Raw genomic sequence first — 21,769 nt, forward strand, 5'->3', positions numbered from 1 at the left:
TGACCAGCTTCTGTAGAATATATTTGTTGAGGATAGTCTTCCCTTTCCCACATGCTGTCCGTTTGTCCGTTTTTCGTCTATCCGTTAATGTATGAAAAACGGACATCAATACATCTCTATGGAAAAACAGATGTAAATGGATGACCATCAATTTACAGTAGTTTACATCCGCATCCGTCATCATCAGTTTTTTTAAACTGATTAAGGCCCCGTTCACACATACGGTCCGTTTGTCCGTTTTTCATTCATCCGTTGACAGATGAAAAACGGACATCAATGCATCTCTATGTAAAAACAGATGACAACGGATGATCATCTATTAACATCCGTTTTCATCCGCTCCAGTAAATGTCAGTTTTTTGGAACGGATGAATGCCCTATTTTTCATCCGTCAAAAAAACGGATTGGACGAAAAACGGATATAAACGGACAAACGGTCCGTTTTCACTCGTTTTTGCATTGGTAGTGGATGTAAAAAAAAACGATTTAAAAATGGATGAAAAACGGATGGAAAAACGGATGGAAAAACAGACGAAAAGCTGATGAGCACTGATGAAAATCTGATGAATACTTCATCCATTTTGATGTGATTGAACTGATTAAATGAACGGTCCACATGTGTGAAAGAGCTTTAGAACTGCAGGGCAAAGTAGTTTAGAAGTCATGAAGTTACTAACCATAATAATAATAACCATCATCAATACTGATGTTTAAACTTGTTACTCTAACCTCAGAAGTTGTAGGTGCAACTGTTGCTGGTGATACTGTGGTGGTAACAGGTGTTGTTGTAGCTGTGGTGGATACTGTTGTGGTAGTTGGTACTACTGTAGTTACCTGTGTTGTTGAGGGAGGAGTTGTGGTTATGACAGGTGCTGTTGTAGGGAAAGCTGTACTAGTTGGTGTTGCTGCAGTCACCGGTGTTGTTGAGGGGATAGTTGTGGTGGTAACAGGTGTTCTTGTAGCTGTAGAGGGGGCTGTTGTGGTAGTTGGTGTTACTGTAGTTGCTTGTGTTGTTGAAGGGATAGTTGTGGTGGTAACGGGTATTGTTGTAGCTGTGGTGGGGACTGTTGTGGCAGTTGGTGCTACTGTAGTTAACTGTGTTGTTGAGGGAGTTATTGTGGTTATGACGGGTGTTGTTGTAGGGGCAGTTGTAATACTTGGTGTTACTGTAGTCACCTGTGTTGTTGAGGGGATAGTTGTGGTGGTAACAGGTGTCGTTGTATCTGTGGTGGGGACTGTTGTGGTAGTTGGTGTTACTGTAGTCACCTGTGTTGTTGAGGGAGTTGTTGTGGTTATGATGGGTGTTGTTGTAGGGGCAGTTGTAATAGTTGATGGTACTGTAGTCAACTGTGCTGTTGAGGGAATTGTTGTGTTGGTACCAAGCATTGTTGTACCTATGGTGGTAACTGCTGTGGTAGTTGATGGTACTGTAGTCACCTGTGTTGTTGAGGGAATTGTTGTAGTTATGATGGGTGTTGTTGTAGGGGCAGTTGTACTAGTGGGTGTTACTGTAGTTACCTGTGTTGTTGAGGGGATAGTTGTGGTGATAACAGGTGTTATTGTAGCTGTAGTGGGGGCTGTTGTTGTAGTTGGTGTTACTGTAGTTACCTGTGTTGTTGAGGGAGTTGTTGTGGTTATGACAGGTGTTATTGTATGGGCAGTTGTACTAGTTGGTGTTACTGTAGTAGTCTGTGTTGTTGTGGGAATTGTTGTGGTGGTAACAGGTGTTGTAGCTGAAGTGGGTACAGTTGTGGTAGTTGGTGTTACTCTAGTCACCTGTGTTGTTGAGCAGGGCCGCTGATAGGGCAGTACAACCAGCCCTGTTGTACCGGGCCCGGGCTCCATCAGCTCTACAAGGGGCCCGGGCAGCATCACAGTTAATGTCTGCATGTTCAAAAAAAAATCGTTTTTTCTAAACCTTTTCCTAATTTGTAATTTCTTGGGGTGTAATTACATTTTCCTGGGCCCTATAATGACAGCAGAAGGGCCCAGGAGGTGAGTGCAGTGGCGGGACTTTTTTTCCATTTTCGGGTCGCATGTATACATGGGATTTAGTTCCATGGTGATTTGCTGCCATATAGTCCTGGCTGCTGCTGTCCACTGCCTTGCCTGGCGGAGGGATACAATAATTCTCTGCTCAGCCCCGCCTCCCCTTACTCAAGTGCAGAGTGTGATCATGTACGGAGGCAGATTGCTCAGCAGCTGACAGGGAACAGCAGGAGGACAGCGTGGCTGGATTGGACACAGTGAGTGAAGAACAGATAGAGTCCTCACTGTGTCCTATGATCTCAGCATAAAAATCACACAGGCTGCTGGTGCCCTGTCACATTGTCACATGAATTCTGGGGATGCTGACTTTAAGCTATGACTGTAGTGAGTGTTACTGCATAACAAAGTCAGCATCCCCAGCATCCATGTGACACTGTGACAGGGCACCTGTAGCCTGTGTGATTTTCATGCTGGTGATCATAGGACACAGTGAGATGCTACTTTAAACTTGTGTTTGGGGGACAGTAAACATGTGCAGTCAAACCACTCCCCTTTAACCTCTTCCCGCCCATCGATGTATCAGTGTTCTGTCAGAATAGCGCTACCTATCAGATTCTGCTAGCAGAAGTGGCATTCGGAAAGAACAACTTACTGCGCATGCACCATGTGTTCCAACATGGCGACTATGCGTTCCAATAGGTTTCCTAATGTGACAGAACACGGAGCAGAGGCGGACATCTTCTTACACCCACACAAGTCTTGAATTTTACATTTATTTTAGCAGTAAACTCACCTTATATACTGAAATAGACTATTTCACCGCAACCGAGTGGAACAGTCTATTTCACTATAGAATCAGTTTGTCGCTGAGCAGTGCGGGGTGTACCAAGGTGGCCGTCACCACATTGGCCGCAGGTTTCTCGCTATATTTACTAGAATACAATAATAATACAAATGTAATACTGTGATTTATTCTATAAGGTCAGTTTACTGATAAAATAAATGTAAAATTGAAGACTTGCGTGGGTGTAAGAAGATGTCCGCTGCTGCTTCGTGTTCTGTCACATTAGGAAAGCTATTGGTACGCATAGCAGCCATGTTGGAATGCATGACGCATGCGCAGTAAGTTGTTCTCGTCTGTATATTACTTCCGGTAGCAGAATCTGATAGGTAGCGCTATTCTGACAGAACACCGGCACGTCCCTGGATTGGAAGGGTGATATCTTGGTCATCCCTGCAGCATGATAGCCCCAGCAACTTTGCACAAAGTAACATAAATAATAAAATAAAATGTAAAACCTTTTTAAAGCCCCCATTCCCCCTTGCTCATGCGTAATTGCAAACATGCATGTTGGTCCCGCACATATACGTAAACGGTGACAAACCTGCATTTTGTTTTGAGGCAGGGCCAGGGATGGGGTTGAAGGGGGCCCCATCAGGTAGGCTGTACGGGGCCCCATCATTCCTAACAGCAGCCCTGTTGTTGAGGGGGTTGTTGTGGTTATGACGGGTGTTGTTGTAGAGGCAGTTGTAATAGTTGGTGTTACTGTAGTCACCTGTGTTGTTGAGGGGATAGTTGTGATGGTAACAGGTGTTGCTGTAGCTGTGGTGGGGACGGTTGTGGTAGGTGGTGTTACTATAGTCACTTGTGTTGTAGAGGGAATTGTTGTAGTTACGATGGGTGTTGTTGTAGGGGCAGTTGTAATAGTTGGTGTTACTTTAGTCACCTGTGTTGCTGTGGAGATAGTTGTGGTGGAAACGGGTGTTGTTGTAGATGTGGTGGGGACTATTGTTGTAGTTGGTTCTACTGTAGTTACCTGTGTTGTTGAGGGAGTTGTTGTGGTTATTACAGGTGTTGTTGTAGGGGCAGTTGTATTAGTTGGTGTTCCAGTAGTCACCTGTGTTGTTGGGTTGATAGTTGTGGTGCTTACAGGTGTTGTTGTAGCTGTAGCGGGGACTGTAGTGGTATCTGGTGTTACTGTAGTCACCTGTGTTGTTGAGGCCATATTTGTGGTGGTAACGGGTGTTGTTGTAGCTGTGGTGAGGACTGTTGTGGTTGTTGGTGCTACTGTAGTTACCTGTGTTGTTGAGGGAGTTGTTGTGGTTATGATGGGTGTTGTTGTAGGGGCAGTTGGACTGGCTGGTGTTACTGTAGTAGTCTGTGTTGTTGAGGGAATAGTTGTGGTGGTAACAGGTGTTGTTGTAGCTGTAGTGGGTATTGTTGTGGTAGTTGGTGTTACTGTAGTCACCTGTGTTGTTGAGGGAATTGTTGTGGTTATGACGGGTGTTGTTGTACTGGCAGTTGCAATAGTTGGTGTTACTGTAGTCACCTGTGTTGTTGAGAGCATAGTTGTGGTGGAAACGGGTGTTGTAGCTGTGGTGGGGACTGTTGTGGTAGTTGGTGCTACTGTAGTTACCTGTGTTGTTAAAGGAGTTGTTGTGGTTATTACGGGTGTTGTTGTAGGGGCAGTTGTACTAGTTGGTGTTCCAGTAGTCAACTGTGTTTTTGAGGGGATAGTTGTGGTGTTAACAGGTGTTGTTGTAGCTGTAGTTGGGACTGTTGTGGTAGCTGGTGTTACTGTAGTCACCTGTGTTGTTGAGGGGATAGTTGTGGTGGTAATGGGTGTTGTTGTTGCTGTGGTGAGCACTGTTGTGGTTGTTGGTGCTATTGTAGTTACCGGTGTTGTTGAGGGAGTTGTTGTGGCTATGACGGGTGCTGTTGTAGGGGCAGTTGTACTAGTTGGTGTTACTGTAGTAGTCTGTGTTGTTGAGGGAATTGTGGTGGTAACAGGTGTTGTTGTAGCTGTAGTGGGTACTGTTGTGGTAGTTGGTGTTTCTGTAGTCACCTGTGTTGTTGATGGAGTTGTTGTGGTTATGACGGGTGTTGATGTAGGGGCAGTTGTAATAGTTAATGGTACTTTAGTCACCTGTGTTGTTGAGGGCATAGTTATGGTGGTAACAGGTGTTGTAGCTGTGGTGGGAACTGTTGTGGTAGTTGGTGCTACTGTAGTCACCTGTGTTGTTGCGGGGATAGTTGTGGTTGTAACGGGTGTTGTCGTAGCTATGATGGGGAATGTTTTGGTAGTAAGTGCTACTGTAGTCACCTGTGTTGTTGAGGGAGTTTTAGTGGTTATGAAGGGTGTTGTTGAAGGGGTAGTTTTAATAGTTGATGGTACTGTAGTCACCTGTTTTGTTGAGGGAATTGTTGTGGTGGTAACAGGCATTGTTGTAGCTGTGGTGGTGACTACTGTGGTAGTTGATGGTACTGTAGTCACGAGTGTTGATGAGGGGATTGTTGTAGTTATGAAGGGTGTTGTTGCAGGGGCAGTTGTAATAGTTGGCGTTACTGTAGTCGCCTGTGTTGCTGAGGGGATAGTTGTGGTGGAAATGGGTGTTGTTGTAGGTGTGGTGGGGACTGTTGTGGTACTTGGTGCTACTGTTGTTACCTGCATTGTTGAGGGAGCTGTTGTGGTTACTACAGGTGTTGTTGTAGGGGCAGTTGTAATAGTTGATGGCACTGTAGACACCTGTGTTGTTGAGGGAATTTTTGTGGTGGTAACAGGCATTGTTGTAGCAGTGCTGGTGACTACTGTGGTAGTTGATGGTACTGTAGTCACCTGTGTTGTAGAGGGAATTGTTGTAGTTATGATGGGTGTTGTTGTAGAGGCAGTTGTAATAGTTGATGGTACTGTAGTCACCTGTGTTGTTGAGGGCATAGTTGTGGTGGTAACAGGTGTTGTTGTAGCTGTGGTGGGAACTGTTGTGGTAGTTGGTGCTACTGTAGTCACCTGTGTTGTTGCGGGGATAGTTGTGATGGTAACAGGTGTTGCTGTAGCTGTGGTGGGGACGGTTGTGGTAGGTGGTGTTACTATAGTCACTTGTGTTGTAGAGGGAATTGTTGTAGTTACGATGGGTGTTGTTGTAGGGGCAGTTGTAATAGTTGGTGTTACTTTAGTCACCTGTGTTGCTGTGGAGATAGTTGTGGTGGAAACGGGTGTTGTTGTAGATGTGGTGGGGACTATTGTTGTAGTTGGTTCTACTGTAGTTACCTGTGTTGTTGAGGGAGTTGTTGTGGTTATTACAGGTGTTGTTGTAGGGGCAGTTGTATTAGTTGGTGTTCCAGTAGTCACCTGTGTTGTTGGGTTGATAGTTGTGGTGCTTACAGGTGTTGTTGTAGCTGTAGCGGGGACTGTAGTGGTATCTGGTGTTACTGTAGTCACCTGTGTTGTTGAGGCGATATTTGTGGTGGTAACGGGTGTTGTTGTAGCTGTGGTGAGGACTGTTGTGGTTGTTGGTGCTACTGTAGTTACCTGTGTTGTTGAGGGAGTTGTTGTGGTTATGATGGGTGTTGTTGTAGGGGCAGTTGGACTGGCTGGTGTTACTGTAGTAGTCTGTGTTGTTGAGGGAATAGTTGTGGTGGTAACAGGTGTTGTTGTAGCTGTAGTGGGTATTGTTGTGGTAGTTGGTGTTACTGTAATCACCTGTGTTGTTGAGGGAATTGTTGTGGTTATGACGGGTGTTGTTGTACTGGCAGTTGCAATAGTTGGTGTTACTGTAGTCACCTGTGTTGTTGAGAGCATAGTTGTGGTGGAAACGGGTGTTGTAGGTGTGGTGGGGACTGTTGTGGTAGTTGGTGCTACTGTAGTTACCTGTGTTGTTAAAGGAGTTGTTGTGGTTATTACGAGTGTTGTTGTAGGGGCAGTTGTACTAGTTGGTGTTCCAGTAGTCAACTGTGTTGTTGAGGGGATAGTTGTGGTGTTAACAGGTGTTGTTGTAGCTGTAGTTGGGACTGTTGTGGTAGCTGGTGTTACTGTAGTCACCTGTGTTGTTGAGGGGATAGTTGTGGTGGTAATGAGTGTTGTTGTTGCTGTGGTGAGCACTGTTGTGGTTGTTGGTGCTATTGTAGTTACCGGTGTTGTTGAGGTAGTTGTTGTGGCTATGACGGGTGCTGTTGTAGGGGCAGTTGTACTAGTTGGTGTTACTGTAGTAGTCTGTGTTGTTGAGGGAATTGTGGTGGTAACAGGTGTTGTTGTAGCTGTAGTGGGTACTGTTGTGGTAGTTGGTGTTTCTGTAGTCACCTGTGTTGTTGATGGAGTTGTTGTGGTTATGACGGGTGTTGATGTAGGGGCAGTTGTAATAGTTAATGGTACTTTAGTCACCTGTGTTGTTGAGGGCATAGTTATGGTGGTAACAGGTGTTGTAGCTGTGGTGGGAACTGTTGTGGTAGTTGGTGCTACTGTAGTCACCTGTGTTGTTGCGGGGATAGTTGTGGTTGTAACGGGTGTTGTCGTAGCTATGATGGGGAATGTTTTGGTAGTAAGTGCTACTGTAGTCACCTGTGTTGTTGAGGGAGTTTTAGTGGTTATGAAGGGTGTTGTTGAAGGGGTAGTTTTAATAGTTGATGGTACTGTAGTCACCTGTGTTGTTGAGGGAATTGTTGTGGTGGTAACAGGCATTGTTGTAGCTGTGGTGGTGACTACTGTGGTAGTTGATGGTACTGTAGTCACGAGTGTTGATGAGGGGATTGTTGTAGTTATGAAGGGTGTTGTTGTAGGGGCAGTTGTAATAGTTGGCGTTACTGTAGTCGCCTGTGTTGCTGAGGGGATAGTTGTGGTAGAAATGGGTGTTGTTGTAGGTGTGGTGGGGACTGTTGTGGTACTTGGTGCTACTGTTGTTACCTGCATTGTTGAGGGAGCTGTTGTGGTTACTACAGGTGTTGTTGTAGGGGCAGTTGTAATAGTTGATGGCACTGTAGACACCTGTGTTGTTGAGGGAATTTTTGTGGTGGTAACAGGCATTGTTGTAGCAGTGCTGGTGACTACTGTGGTAGTTGATGGTACTGTAGTCACCTGTGTTGTAGAGGGAATTGTTGTAGTTATGATGGGTGTTGTTGTAGAGGCAGTTGTAATAGTTGATGGTACTGTAGTCACCTGTGTTGTTGAGGGCATAGTTGTGGTGGTAACAGGTGTTGTTGTAGCTGTGGTGGGAACTGTTGTGGTAGTTGGTGCTACTGTAGTCACCTGTGTTGTTGCGGGGATAGTTGTGGTTGTAACGGGTGTTGTCGTAGCTATGGTGGGGACTGTTGTGGTAGTAAGTGCTACTGTAGTCACCTGTGTTGTTGAGGGAGTTTTAGTGGTTATGAAGGGTGTTGTTGAAGGGGTAGTTTTAATAGTTGATGGTACTGTAGTCACCTGTGTTGTTGAGGGAATTGTTGCGGTGGTAACAGGCATTGTTGTAGCTGTGGTGGTGACTACTGTGGTAGTTGATGGTACTGTAGTCACGAGTGTTGATGAGGGGATTGTTGTAGTTATGAAGGGTGTTGTTGTAGGGGCAGTTGTAATAGTTGGCGTTACTGTAGTCGCCTGTGTTGCTGAGGGGATAGTTGTGGTGGAAATGGGTGTTGTTGTAGGTGTGGAGGGGACTGTTGTGGTACTTGGTGCTACTGTTGTTACCTGCGTTGTTGAGGGAGCTGTTGTGGTTATTACAGGTGTTGTTGTAGGGGCAGTTGTACTAGTTGGTGTTCCAGTAGTCACCTGTGTTGTTGGGTTGATAGTTGTGGTGCTAACAGGTGTTGTTGTAGCTGTAGTTGGGACTGTGGTGGTAGGTGGTGTTACTATAGTCACCTGTGTTGTTGAGGGAGTTTTTGTGGTTATGAAGGGTGTTGTTGAAGGGGTAGTTGTTATAATTGATGGTACTGTAGTCACCTGTGTTGTTGAGGGCATAGTTGTGGTGGTAACAGGTGTTGTTGTAGCTGTGGTGGTGACTACTGTGGTAGTTGATGGTACTGTAGTCATGAGTGTTGATGAGGGGATTGTTGTAGTTATGAAGGGTGTTGTTGTAGGGGAAGTTGTAATAGTTGGCGTTACTGTAGTCACCTGTGCTGCTGTGGAGATAGTTGTGGTGGAAACGGATGTTGTTGTAGATGTGATGGGGACTGTTGTGGTAGTTGGTTCTACTGTAGTTACCTGTGTTGTTGAGGGAGCTGTTGTGGTTATTACAGGTGTTGTTGTAGGGGCAGTTGTACTAGTTGGTGTTCCAGTAGTCACCTGTGTTGTTGGGTTGATAGTTGTGGTGCTAACAGGTGTTGTTGTAGCTGTAGTTGGGACTGTGGTGGTAGGTGGTGCTACTGTTGTTACCTGCATTGTTGAGGGAGCTGTTGTGGTTATAACAGGTGTTGTTGTAGGGGCAGTTGTAATAGTTGATGGCACTGTAGACACCTGTGTTGTTGAGGGAATTTTTGTGGTGGTAACAGGCGTTGTTGTAGCAGTGCTGGTGACTACTGTGGTAGTTGATGGTACTGTAGTCACCTGTGTTGTAGAGGGAATTGTTGTAGTTATGATGGGTGTTGTTGTAGGGGCAGTTGTAATAGTTGGTGTTACTTTAGTCACCTGTGTTGCTGTGGATATAGTTGTGGTGGAAACGGGTGTTGTTGTAGGTGTGGTGGGGACTATTGTTGTAGTTGGTTCTACTGTAGTTACCTGTGTTGTTGAGGGAGTTGTGGTTATTACAGGTGTTGTTGTAGGGGCAGTTGTATTAGTTGGTGTTACTGTATTTACCTGTGTTGTTGAGGGGATAGGTGTGGTGGTAACGGGTGTTGTTGTTGCTGTGGTGAGGACCGTTGTGGTTGTTGGTGCTATTGTAGTTTCCTGTGTTGTTGAAGGAGTTGAAGTGGCTATGACGGGTGTTGTTGTAGGGGCAGTTGTACTAGTTGGTGTTACTGTAGTAGCCTGTGTTGTTGAGGGAATTGTGGTGATAACAGGTGTTGTTGTAGCTGTAGTGGGTACTGTTGTGGTAGTTGGTGTTTCTGTAGTCACCTGTGTTGTTGAGGGAGTTGCTGTGGTTATTACGGGTGCTGTTGTAGAGGCAGTTGTACTAGTTGGTGTTCCAGTAGTCAACTGTGTTGTTGAGGGGATAGTTGTGGTGGTAACAGGTTTTGTTGTAGCTGTAGTGGGTACTGTTGTGGTAGTTGGTGTTTCTGTAGTCACCTGTGTTGTTGAGGGAGTTGTTGTGGTTATGATGGGTGTTGTTGTAGGGGCAGTTGTAATAGTTGATAGTACTGTAGTCACCTGTGTTGTTGAGGGGATGGTTGTGGTGGTAACAGGTGTTGTTGTAGCTGTGGTGGGAACTGTTGTGGTAGTTGGTGCTACTGTAGTCACCTGTGTTGTTGCGGGGATAGTTGTGGTTGTAACGGGTGTTGTTGTAGCTATGGTGGGGACTGTTGTGGTAGTAAGTGCTACTGTAGTCACCTGTGTTGTTGAGGGAGTTTTTGTGGTTATGAAGGGTGTAGTTGAAGGGGTAGTTGTAATGGTTGATGGTACTGTAGTCACCTGTTTTGTTGAGGGAATTGTTGTGGTGATAACAGGCGTTGTTGCAGCTGTGGTGGTGACTACTGTGGTAGTTGATGGTACTGTAGTCGCGAGTGTTAATGAAGGGATTGTTGTAGTTATGAAGGGTGTTGTTGTAGGGACAGTTGTAATAGTTGGCATTACTGTAGTCACCTGTGTTGCTGAGGGGATAGTTGTGGTGGAAATGGGTGTTGTAGTAGGCGTGGTGGGGACTGTTGTGGTAGTTGGTGCTACTGTAGTTAACTGTGTTGTTGAGGGAGCTGTTGTAGTTATTATAGGTGTTATTGTAGGGGCAGTTGTACTAGTTGGTGTTCCAGTAGTCACCTGTGTTGTTGAGGTGATAGTTGTGGTGGTAACGGGTGTTGTTGCTGTGGTGAGGACTGTTGTGGTTGTTGGTGCTACTGTAGTTACCTGTGTTGTTGAGGGAGTTGTTGTGGTTATGACGGGTGTTGTTGTAGGGGCAGTTGTACTGGTTGGTGTTACTGTAGTAGTCTGTGTTGTTGAGGGAATGGTTATGGTGGTAACAGGTGTTGTTGTAGCTGTTGTGGGTATTGTTGTGGTAGTTGGTGCTACTGTCGTCACCTGTGTTGTTTCGGGGATAGTAGTGGTGGTAACAGGCGTTGTTGTAGCTGTGGTGGTGACTCCTGTGGTAGTTGACGGTACTGTAGTCACGAGTGTTGTTGAGGGGATTGTTGTAGTTATGAGGGGTGTTGTTGTAGGGGCAGTTGTAATAGTTGGCGTTACTGTAGTCACCTGTGCTGCTGAGGGGACAGTTGTGCTGGAAATGGGTGTTGTTGTAGGTGTGGTGGGGACGGTTGTGGTAGTTGGTGCTACTGGAGATACCTGTGTTGTTGACGGAGTTGTTGTGTTTATTACAGGTGTTGTTGTAGGGGCAGTTGTACTAGTTGGTGTTCCAGTAGTCACCTGTGTTGTTGGGTGGATAGTTGTGGTGTTAACAGGTGTTGTTGTAGCTGTAGTTGGGACTGTGGTGGTATCTGGTGTTACTGTAGTCACCTGTGTTGTTGAGGTAGTTGTTGTGGTTATGACGGGTGTTGTTGTAGGGGCGGTTGTGATAGTTGATGGTACTGTAGTTACCTGTGTTGTTGAGGGGATAGTTGTGGTGGTAACAGGTGTTGTTGTAGCTGTGGTGGGAACTGTTGTGGTAGTTGGTGTTACTGTAGTCACCTGTGTTGTTGAGGGAGTTGTTGTGGTTGTAATGGGTGTTCTTGTAGCTGTGGTGGGGACTGTTGTGGTAGTTAGTTCTACTGTAATTACCTGTGTAGTTGAGGGAGTTTTTGTGGTTATGACGGGTGTTGTTGTAGTTGTGGTGGGGACTGTTGTGGTAGTAGATGGTACTGTAGTGACCTGTGTTGTTGAGGGAATTGTTGTAGTTATGAGGGGTGTTGTTGTAGGGGCAGTTGTAATAGTTGGTGTTACTGTAGTCACCTGTGTTGTTGAGGGGATAATTCTGGTGGTAACGGGTGTTGTTGTAGCTGTGGTGAGGACTGTTGTGGTAGTTGGTGGTACTGTAGTCACCTGTGTTGTTAATGGGATGGTTGTGGTGGTAACGGGTGTTGTTGTAGCTGTGGTGGGGACTGTTGTGGAAGTTGGTGCTACTGTAGTTACTTGTGTTGATGAGGGAGTTGCTGTGGATATGACAGGTGTTGTTGTAGGGGCAGTTGTACTAGTTGGTGTTACTGTAGTATTCTGTGTTGTTGACGGGATTGTTGTGGTGGTAACAGGTGTTGTTGTAGCTGTAGTGGGTACTGTTGTGGTAGTTGGTGTTAGTGTAGTCACCTGTGTTGTTGAGGGAGCTGTTGTGGTAATGACGGGTGTTGTAGTAGGGGCAGTTGTACTAGTTGGTGTTACTGTATTAATCTGTGTTGTTGAGGGGATTGTTGTGGTGGTAACAGGTGTTGTTGAAGCTGTGGCAGGGACTTTTGTGCTGGTTGGTGTTACTGTACTCACCTGTGTTGTTGAGGAAATTGTTGTGGTTATGATGGGTGTTGTTGTAGGGGCAGTTGCAATAGTTGGTGTTACAGTAGTCACCTGTGTCGTTGAGGGGATAGTTGTGGTGGTAACAGGTGTTGTTGTAGCTGTGGTGGGGACTGTTGTGGTAGTTGGTGTTACTGTGGTCACCTGTGTTGTTAAGGGAGTTGTTGTGGTTATGATCGGTGTTGTTGTAGGGGCAGTTGTAATAGTTGATGGTACTGTAGACACCTGTGTTTTTGAGGGAATTATTGTGGAAGTAACAGGCTTTGCTGTAGTGGTGGTGGTGACTGCTGTGGTAGTTGATGGGACTGTAATCACCTGTGTTGTTGAGGGAGTTATTGTGGTTATTACGGGTGTTGTTGCAGGGGCAGTTGTACTAGTTAGTGTTACTGTAGTCACCTGTGTTGTTGAGGGTATAGTTGTGGTGGTAACAGGTGTTGTGGCTGTAGCGGGGACTGTTGTGGTAGTTGGTGTTACTTTAGTCACCTGTGTTGTTGAGGGGATAGTTGTGGTGGTATCAGGTGTTGTTGTAGCTGTGGTGGGGACTGTTGTGATAGTTGGTGCTACTATAGTTACCTGTGTTGTTGAGGGAGCTGTTGTAGTTATGATGGGTGTTGTTGTAGAGGCAGTTGTACTAGTTGGTTTTACTGTTGTGGTCTGTGTTGTTGAGGGAATTGTTGTGGTGGTAACAGGTGTTGTTGTAGCTGCAATGGGTACTGTTGTGGTAGTTGGTGATGCTGTAGTCACCTCTGTTGTTGAGGGAGTTGTTGTGGTTATGACGGGTGTTGTTGTAGGGGCAGTTGTAATAGTTGGTGTTACTGTAGTCACCTGTGTTTTTGAGGGAATAGTTTTGGTTGTAACGGGTGTTGTTGCAGCTGTGGCGGGGGCTGTTTTGGTAGTTGGTGTTACTGTAGTCACCTGTGTTGTTGAGGGAGTTGTTGTGGTTTTGAAGGGTGTTGTTGTAAGGGCAGTTGTAATAGTTGATGGTACTGTAATCACCTGTGTTGTTGAGGGAATTGTTGTTGTGGGAACTGCTGTGGTGGGAACTGCTGTGGTAGTTGATGGCACTGTTTTCACCTCTGTTGTTGAGGGAGTTGTTGTGGTTATGACGGGTGTTGTTGTAGGGGCAGTTGTAATAGTTGGTGTTACTGTAGTTACCTGTGTTGTTGAGGGGATAGTTGTGGTGGTAATGGGTGTTGTTGTAGCTGTGGTGGGGACTGTTGTGGTAGTTGGTGTTACGGTAGTCACCTGTGTTGTTGAGGGAGTTGTTGTGGTTTTGAAGGGTGTTGTTGTAGGGGCAGTTGTAATAGTTGATGGTACTGTAATCACCTGGGTTGTTGAGGGAATTGTTGTGGTGGTAACAGGCATTGTTGTAGCTGTGGTGGGAACTGCTGTGGTAGTTGATGGCACTGTTTTCACCAGTGTTGTTGAAGGAATTGTTGTAGTTATGAGGGTTGTTGTTTTAGGGGCAGTTGTAATAGTTGGTGTTACTGTAGTTACCTGTGTTGTTGAGGGGATAGTTGTGGTGGTAATGGGTGTTGTTGTAGCTGTGGTGGTGACTGTTGTGGTAATTGGTGCTACTGTAGGTACTTGTGTTGTTGACGGAGTTGTTGTGGTTATAACGGGTGTTGTTGTAGGGGAAGTTGTAATAGTTGGCGTTACTGTAGTCACCTGTGTTTTTGAGGGGATAGTTGTGGTGGTAACGGGTGTTGTTGTAGCTGTGGTGGGGACTGTTGTCGTAGCTGGTGTTACTGCAGTCACCTGTGTTGTTGAGGGAGTTGTTGTAGCTATGACAGGTATTGTTGTAGAGGCTGTTGTAATAGTTAAAGGTACTGTACTCACCTGTGCTGTTGAGGGAATTGTTGTGGTTATGATGGGTGTTGTTGTAAGGGCAGTAATACTAGTTGGTGTTACTGTAGTAGTCTGTGTTGTTGAAGGGATTTCTGTAGTGGTAACAGGTGTAGTAACTGTGGTGGTGACTGTTGTGGTAGTTGATGGTATTGTAGTCACCTGTGGTGTTGAGGGGATAGTTGTGGTGGTAACAGGTGGTGTTGTAGCTGTGGTGGGGACTGTTGTGGTAGTTGGTGTTACTGTAGTCACATTTGTTGTTGAGGGAGTTGTTACGGTTATGACAGGTGTTGTTGTAGGGGCAGTTGTAATAGTCGATGGTACTGTACTCACCTGTGTTGTTGAGGGAATTGCTGTGGTCATGACAGGTGTTTTTGTAGGGGCAGTAGTACTAGTTGGTGTTACTGTAGTAGTCTGTGTTATTGAGGGGATTGTTGTGATGGTAACCGGTGTTGTTGTAGCTGTAGTGGGGACTGTTGTGGTAGTTGAGGGAACTGTAGTCACCTGTGTTGTTGAGAGAATTGTTGTGGTTATGGCGGTTGTTGTTTTAGGGGCAGTAGTACTAGTTGGTGTTACTGTAGTAGTCTGTGTGATTGAGGGGATAGTTGTGGTGGTAACAGGTGTTGTAGCTGTGGTGGTGACTGTTGTGGTAGTTGATGGCACTGTAGTCACCTGTGTTGTTGAGGGAATTGTTGTGGTTATGACGGATGTTGTTATAGGGGCAGTTGTACTATTTGGCGTTACTGTAGTAGTCTGTGTTGTTGAGGGAATTGTTGTGGTGGTAACAGGTGTTGTAGCTGTGGTGGGGACTGTTGTGGTATTTGATGGTACTATAGTCACCTGTGTTGTTGAGGGAATTGTTGTGGTTATGACAGGTTTTGTTGTAGGGGCAGTAGTACTAGTTGGTGTTACTGTAGTAGTCTGTGTTGTTGAGGGGATTGTTGTGATGATAACCAGTGTTGTTGTAGCTGTGGTGGGGACTGTTTTGGTAGTTGATGGTACTGTAGTCACCTGTGTTGTTGAGGGAATTGTGGTTATGACGGGTGTTATTGTTGTTGTTGTGGTTGTTGTTTTCATTGGTAGACTGACTGATGTTGTCTTTGGAGTTACAGGTTGCACAATGCAAATATTTCCATAGTACAACAAGTAGGTAACATTATATCTGATAGCAGGAATTTGTCCAAAAATACTTTCTTTTTGATGGAAGAGCTCAGCCATGATGTTTACTGGTATGGTGTGAAAATAATAATCCATAAACAAAGTTTCTACCTAAAAAAAAAAAAAAAAAAAGATGTTAATTATGTAACTTTGATGATGTCTTTAGAAAGTGTTTGCATGCCTATCATGTGCCCTGGGACCTATTCATTTAATTAGCTCATCTGAAGCCGGCATAAGTGCAAGAAAATGGTGCAGCATTCCCAGTCTTTTTTGGAATGTGCACGTGGAGCCCAGTTTACATTCCAGCACAGCACCTGTGTAGTACTATTCCCAAGGGAGCTGCTGAGTGTGGGTCCCCCTGGGTTACCGCTAGCAACAACAGTACCTTTAAGCACGTTTTCAAGTGTGAGCACCTCAGACAAGAACCAGTCCAGTTTCTTTGGTTTTTAGGATTGATTTGAGAACTTGGATGGAAGAAGGGAGAAGTGGGATACTCCAACAACTGAACTAGCCCAATTAGGCAGGGACACTGAAAAATGCTGCTTGGCGCTGGCTAGCGCTTGACTGACGCTGGTTAATGCTTCACTGACGCTGGCTAACACTGACTTATGCTGGCCTCGGCTAGGCCAGTTACTAGAACTTCACCTCTGCCTGTGGAAAAGTCAGTAAAAAAGTAAAGTAAAAAAGGTACTCTTTCCTGAGGTAGCTGACTTGTAGTGCAGACTGTACTGCTAAACGCTTCAGGGCCCTTCCTGGTGCCCCCATTTACTCCCCAAACTTCAGGACTTTACTACTAGCTACCCCCTTTACTGTGCACTCCTGGTTAGCTGGCTCCCGGATCCCCTTTGACCTCTCTAAAGTGGTCCCCTCTCTTAGGCAGACCCCTGGGCAGATCTTGAGTACTCACGATACTGTTTTTCCTGAAGATCTCTGCCTAGCAGCTCCACTTGGTCAGCAACTCTGCAGCCCAGCTCAACCTCCGGTCCTTAGGCCGACTGCCTGGACCACCTTCTCACATTTACAGGAGGAGAGACAGCTGTAACCTCCTCCTGGGACTGATGCTACCGCCAAAAGACACCCCGTCACATGCTCCACACCTGGAGGCATGCGACAGCACAGCTAACAGATCCAGTCCCCCTGATAAGCAGACAGGGCCATTATATGTACACAATGGATAAACAGAAGGTATTCCACAATAACTTCTAAATGAACCAGTAGCGCAAAACTTAGCAAAAAGTAAGTGCCATAAGCATATGTGTATAAAGATACAACTAGTAAGACTACACAAAGTCCAACACTGCACAGATGTCACAATAGCATCAGGAAATAATCATATTGATATTAATCAGTCCATGATCCTTCAATATTTCTCCTGGGATAATTTGATATACAGGTGTAGTTCTCAAAAAGGGTCACCACCACCACCGTGCTCCAAGGGGGGAGGAGAAATGCCCACTCACCAAATGCTGTGGCCCAAGACACTTTCGTGTTTGAGCAATAAAGCCTGTAGGGTTAGTCAATGATCCGTGTCATCCACACCGGGCATCACACCAACTCAGACTGTAAAGGCTCGGCAGCATATGGAGAGAAAAGCACAATCCCACTAGCGTGATAATGTTTTTAAAAGGCTTTATTCAATAAAATAGGTAGCAAACTCACATGTTCTGTATTCAATCATCCGCATGTCAAAACAACATTAGGAGAGGGGTACCCTTCGGGAGATGGTGTCCAGGCTCCACGCCGTGGACCTCGCGCCTTCCGGGTGTCCCGAGCTCCTCTAAGGTAGGACTGGTTACGCCGCCTGGTCACGCCCCGACGTGTTTCGTACTTCCGACTTCTTCACCGGGGGCGCGACCACGGCGGCTCGGCGGTAACCTTAAATACCTCCGACCTTCCACCCACCCGGGCGGGGCCGGGGTTTACGTCACCTCCCATTGGTTGCTTGTGTAGTGCTCGGACCAATAGCGGACTAGGTTGTCAAAGCAACCATCTCTCATACCGCTATTCTCTATGATCCCTCGCCCTCTGACCCGGAACAATAATTTTGCCCAACAACCGGATGTAGACCCTCCAACCACCGGAAGACGGTGTATGGATATATTAGAAGGGCTAATAACAAGGCCAATTCATTATCATGATCCCCACTAGAAGGTGATAAAAACGAGCACAACAGCGTCACCTACCAATGGAATGGTGTTACAAAGATATAGCTGTAGATGGTGTGACCTTTGATAACAGATATCAAACTACCACATATATATATATATAGAAAGAGGCAATCTATGCCATAAAGGACCATATCCTAAAAATCTCATTACAAACAAAATTAAAACAAAATAGAACAAAAAACATGCCGGGAACAGCAGCAATGTTCATAAAATTGGAGACCACTGACGTATAAAATGACATAAAATATTGACATAAAATATATTTTAAATATTTTAAATATGGTTAAAACTAAACAGTAATTATGTGTGCGGAACTCCAAAATAATCACAGTTCCCCCACCACATAACCACATCCAAAAGAGACTATATTACATAAATTTACCATAAAATTAGAATTGGAAAGTAAAACTAATAATCACTAATAAAACAATTTAAATCCAATTCTATATTCAGGCCTACAGGGCTCAAAGATTGGGTCTGGAATATCCACTTGGTTTCGCACCTCGATAACTCCCTGACCCAATTCGCACCCCTCCATGGAGGTGTAACACGCTCAATGCCCCAGAATTGCAGACAACTGGGGTCACGTTGGTGATGTGAGCGGAAATGGGCCGGGACACTATGTTCTTGTTTACCCTTGATAATGTTGGTGATATGTTCACCGACTCTTATGGTCAAGGTGCGCTTGGTCCGACCAATATAGATGATTTTACAGGGACACATCAGTGCGTACACCACGTGGGTGGTGTCACACGTGATGAAGTGTTTGATGTCAAATTCCCTATCTATTGCTGCAACATAAAAGGAATTCCGTCTTCTCTGATTCAGAGAAGTGAACGAACACGACTTACATCTACCACATTTGTTAAACCCTCGTCTGCCTGGAAAAAAAGATGTGTCAGGGGGGTTCAACACCTTCTTTACCACCCTGTCACCAAAACTTGGGGCCCTTCGGTAAATGAAAGATGGGACCTCAGGTAGAACAGGGCCTAGTGTAGCGTCCATCTGTAGTATGTACCAATGGGATCTGAAAATGGCCTCCACTTTTTTATAATCCTCACAATAATCAGATAAGAAGCTCCATTGTTTATCATCAGACCCATTGTTCGGTCTATTCACATTCTGCAAACACGTGGCTCGGGGGATACTCTCAATCTCCTTCTCGAGAGCTTGTTCATCATAGCCTTTTTGGACAAATCTCTCCTTCAGGACATTCGTTTGGGCCATAAAGTCTTCATCAAATGTACAGTTCCGCCGTACCCACATAAACTGGCCACGTGGAATATTGCGCAACCAGTTTGGGTGGTGTCCACTTTGAATGGACAGGTAACTGTTTCGATCTGTGGACTTGAAGAAGACAGTCGTGGTTAACTTGCCCAAACCTTTCTTAATATTAACGTCCAAGAAGTGGATTTCCGTTTGGCTCCAGTTGAACTCTAATTTAATATTGTTCGTATTTGTATTTAGATGACTCATAAAATTCAGTAATGTTTGTTCTGTATCATTCCATACAAAGATGATGTCATCTATGAACCTGCGGTAAAAGAGCTCTCTCCCTGCAAAACACATGTTTGTCCTCCCATTCTGCCATAAAAAGGTTGGCAAGACTGGGAGCAAACTTTGCTCCCATTGCCACACCTTTCTTCTGGCTGTAGAAGGATTGATGATACCAGAAATAGTTATGCCTTAGACAAAAGTCTAGGGCATTCCGGATAAACAATTTCTGGTTGTGTGGTAAATCATCCCTTTTACTTAAGGCCCAGTTTAGGGCCAATAGAGCATCCTCATGTTGGATGATGATAGAGGGACGACAGGGCCATTATATGCTTTTCACTAGCACCTACCTAGGAGGGTGCTACACCTGTTTGCTGGAATGAATGCAGTACTGCACCAGCATGCACAGGAGTAATGTCATTAAGCACTGACCAATGAAGACAGCCAAAGACCAGCATCCAGCAGAAGATGTCGGCAATGGCAAGTGATGCAGACCAAAGAAGAAAAGGTAAGTTTAGCTATGCTTTAACCACTTTAGCCCTGCCTCACGTAGATTTACTGCGACACTCTGCCGCTTACAGGCAAAGTGGCGTAGACCTTATTTCGCTCGCCCACGAGACTGTAGGGAGCGAGCGCGCACGTCCGGCGGCACGCTCCCGCCTCCGCTCATTCCCTGGGGAGCCAGCACGTGTGATCTCCCGCAGGAGAAGGAGAAAGACAGACAGCTGATGTAAACACAGCCATCTGTCATTCTCCCTGAAGTAAGCACAGAGGCTATGCGATCCTGCTATATAGGATCGCATGTCTCTGTGGTTAATTAACTAGCCACGCCCCCTGACAGTTAGAATCATGCCCCTAGGGACACACTTAACCCCTTGATCACCAATAAAGTTAATCCCTTCCCTGCCAGTGTCATTTTTACAGTAACAGTGCATATTTATTGCACTGATTACTGTAGTAATGTCACTGGTATCCCCAAAAAATCGCAGATCGCCGCCATTACTAGTTAAAAAAAAACAATAAAAATGACATAAATATTTCCCGTAGTTAGTAAACGCAGTAACGTTTGCGCAAACCAATCAAAATACGGTTATTGCGATTTTTTTACCAAAAATATGTAGCAGAAAACAAATTGGCCTAAAATGTTAAAAAATTTTGATTTTTAAATTTTTTCTGAGAATTTCATATAAAAAAAAAATGTGAAAAATATTGTTATTTTTTCAAAATTGTCACTCTTTTTTTGTTTATAAAAATCGCACATGTGATCAAATACCACCAAAAGAAAGCTCTGTTTGTGAGAATAAAAAAAGGACGCAATTTCATTTGGGTACAGCGTCGCACGACCGAATCACAAAATAGGGCCTGGTCATTGAGCAGCCAAATCCTCCGGGGCTAAAGTGGTTAAAGCAGACCTAAAAGGATGAAATGTCATTTAACCACTTTAAGACCAGAGGATTTTCCTGCTTAATGATCAGGCCACGTTTTCAATCCAGTGATCTGGCCCTGCCTGTCACAGAGGAGATCTGCCCGCTTTGTTTACACAAGGGGGCAGATTTCCTCAGTCTTTCCCCCAATGATCGGGAGGAGCGGAGGTGATCACCGCCTCTCCACCCCTGGCCCGACTCCCGCTGTGTCTAAACACAGCGGGAGCGAGCCTCTGGCGGCACGCACGTGCCGCCGAGAGAGGGGGGTATCTGGCGAAGTAGGTCTACGTCGCCAGACCCAGGGCTGCTGCGTTGCTGCAGTAGCAGCAACGTGAGCAGTTTTACAGTGGTTAATACAATGCTGTACATCATAAACAGTGCTGCTGACCCCTGTACCTTGTCTCAGCCCCATCCTGTCTATAGTCACCTCAGCTTCAGCTACAAAGCATACCTCAGGACTGGTTTCCTGAAGACAGTAATAAAGTACATTAAAACCTTGGAATACGTTTTCGGAAAATACGTTTTCGGAAACATGCTTGTAATCCAAAGCACTCTTACTGAATATCAAAGCGATTAAGAAATAATAGAAACTCAAATGATTTGTTCCACAATCATTTAGTCATAAGTCCTTCAGTTTATAGTCCATATAAAAAGATTATAGCGATGTGATAGTTTGTGTAACCATAAAATGCTGGGGCAGACTGGGCCAGGGGGGCAGGGATGCATTTTCCCTCCAGGCCGCTCAAATTTCTGTAAAGAGGCCGCTGTGCCGCCAGCTGGGAACTGCTCATGTGCAGTTCCGGAGCTGGCCGAGTCTACTGTTCAGGCGGAAGGGTGCAGGAACGCTTGTTCTGTGAGTTGGCAATGTGTCCTGTGAAAGGAAAGTTGGCTGCACCTATCACAGGGCTGAGACTCTGAATTCCATACACAGCACAGCCCCCTCCACATGAATGGGAGAGGCTGGCTGGAAAACCTCTGCCTCCTCCCACCCCTCTCTCCCTGTGCCCGCCCACACCCTGGGAAGCCGGTGATTCTGGCAGGGAAGAGGATTGTGGGGGTGGGAAAGTTTGAACTGAGCAGCCGGCAGCTAAGGAGTTGTTTCAGCAGCCTGTGCAGTATCTGGTCCTATGTAGTGCGGTTTGACTGCAGTGCTGGTGTACTCGCAGTCTTCCTGCATCTTTCCCCCAGTCCCATAGACTTCTATTAGCTCATACATTTAACCTCTTGCTTACTAGCTCCCACAGTTTTACTGTGGCAGGTAGGCTCTATTACACGAAACGACATACCTGTACGTCGTTTCGTGTAATAGAAATCAGGGGTGCATGCCGATTGGCCAGAGGGAGAGCCAATC

The 21,769-nt window shown here is 45.5% G+C and overlaps 1 protein-coding gene across 1 annotated transcript in view; it reads right to left on the bottom strand.

Annotated features, from left to right (window-relative positions):
* Positions 1-672: 672 nt before the first annotated feature.
* Positions 673-21,769, bottom strand: part of LOC309569826 (uncharacterized protein) — a gene marked incomplete at both ends in the record, with an annotated part of 96,859 nt that continues 75,762 nt past the window's right edge. Inside the window, 12 exons of the mRNA XM_082275829.1 lie at positions 673-1,768; positions 3,460-7,282; positions 7,407-8,099; positions 8,181-8,441; positions 8,501-9,974; positions 10,056-10,145; positions 10,746-11,519; positions 11,700-12,473; positions 12,645-13,244; positions 13,404-13,574; positions 13,827-14,336; positions 14,508-15,443. Coding sequence (XP_082131955.1) covers positions 673-1,768; positions 3,460-7,282; positions 7,407-8,099; positions 8,181-8,441; positions 8,501-9,974; positions 10,056-10,145; positions 10,746-11,519; positions 11,700-12,473; positions 12,645-13,244; positions 13,404-13,574; positions 13,827-14,336; positions 14,508-15,443 — 11,202 coding nt within the window. The remainder of the gene's footprint in view (positions 1,769-3,459; positions 7,283-7,406; positions 8,100-8,180; positions 8,442-8,500; positions 9,975-10,055; positions 10,146-10,745; positions 11,520-11,699; positions 12,474-12,644; positions 13,245-13,403; positions 13,575-13,826; positions 14,337-14,507; positions 15,444-21,769) is intronic.

Source organism: Pelophylax lessonae, assembly GCF_965119305.1.
Source record: "Pelophylax lessonae genome assembly, chromosome: 1".
NCBI lineage: Eukaryota > Metazoa > Chordata > Amphibia > Anura > Ranidae > Pelophylax > Pelophylax lessonae.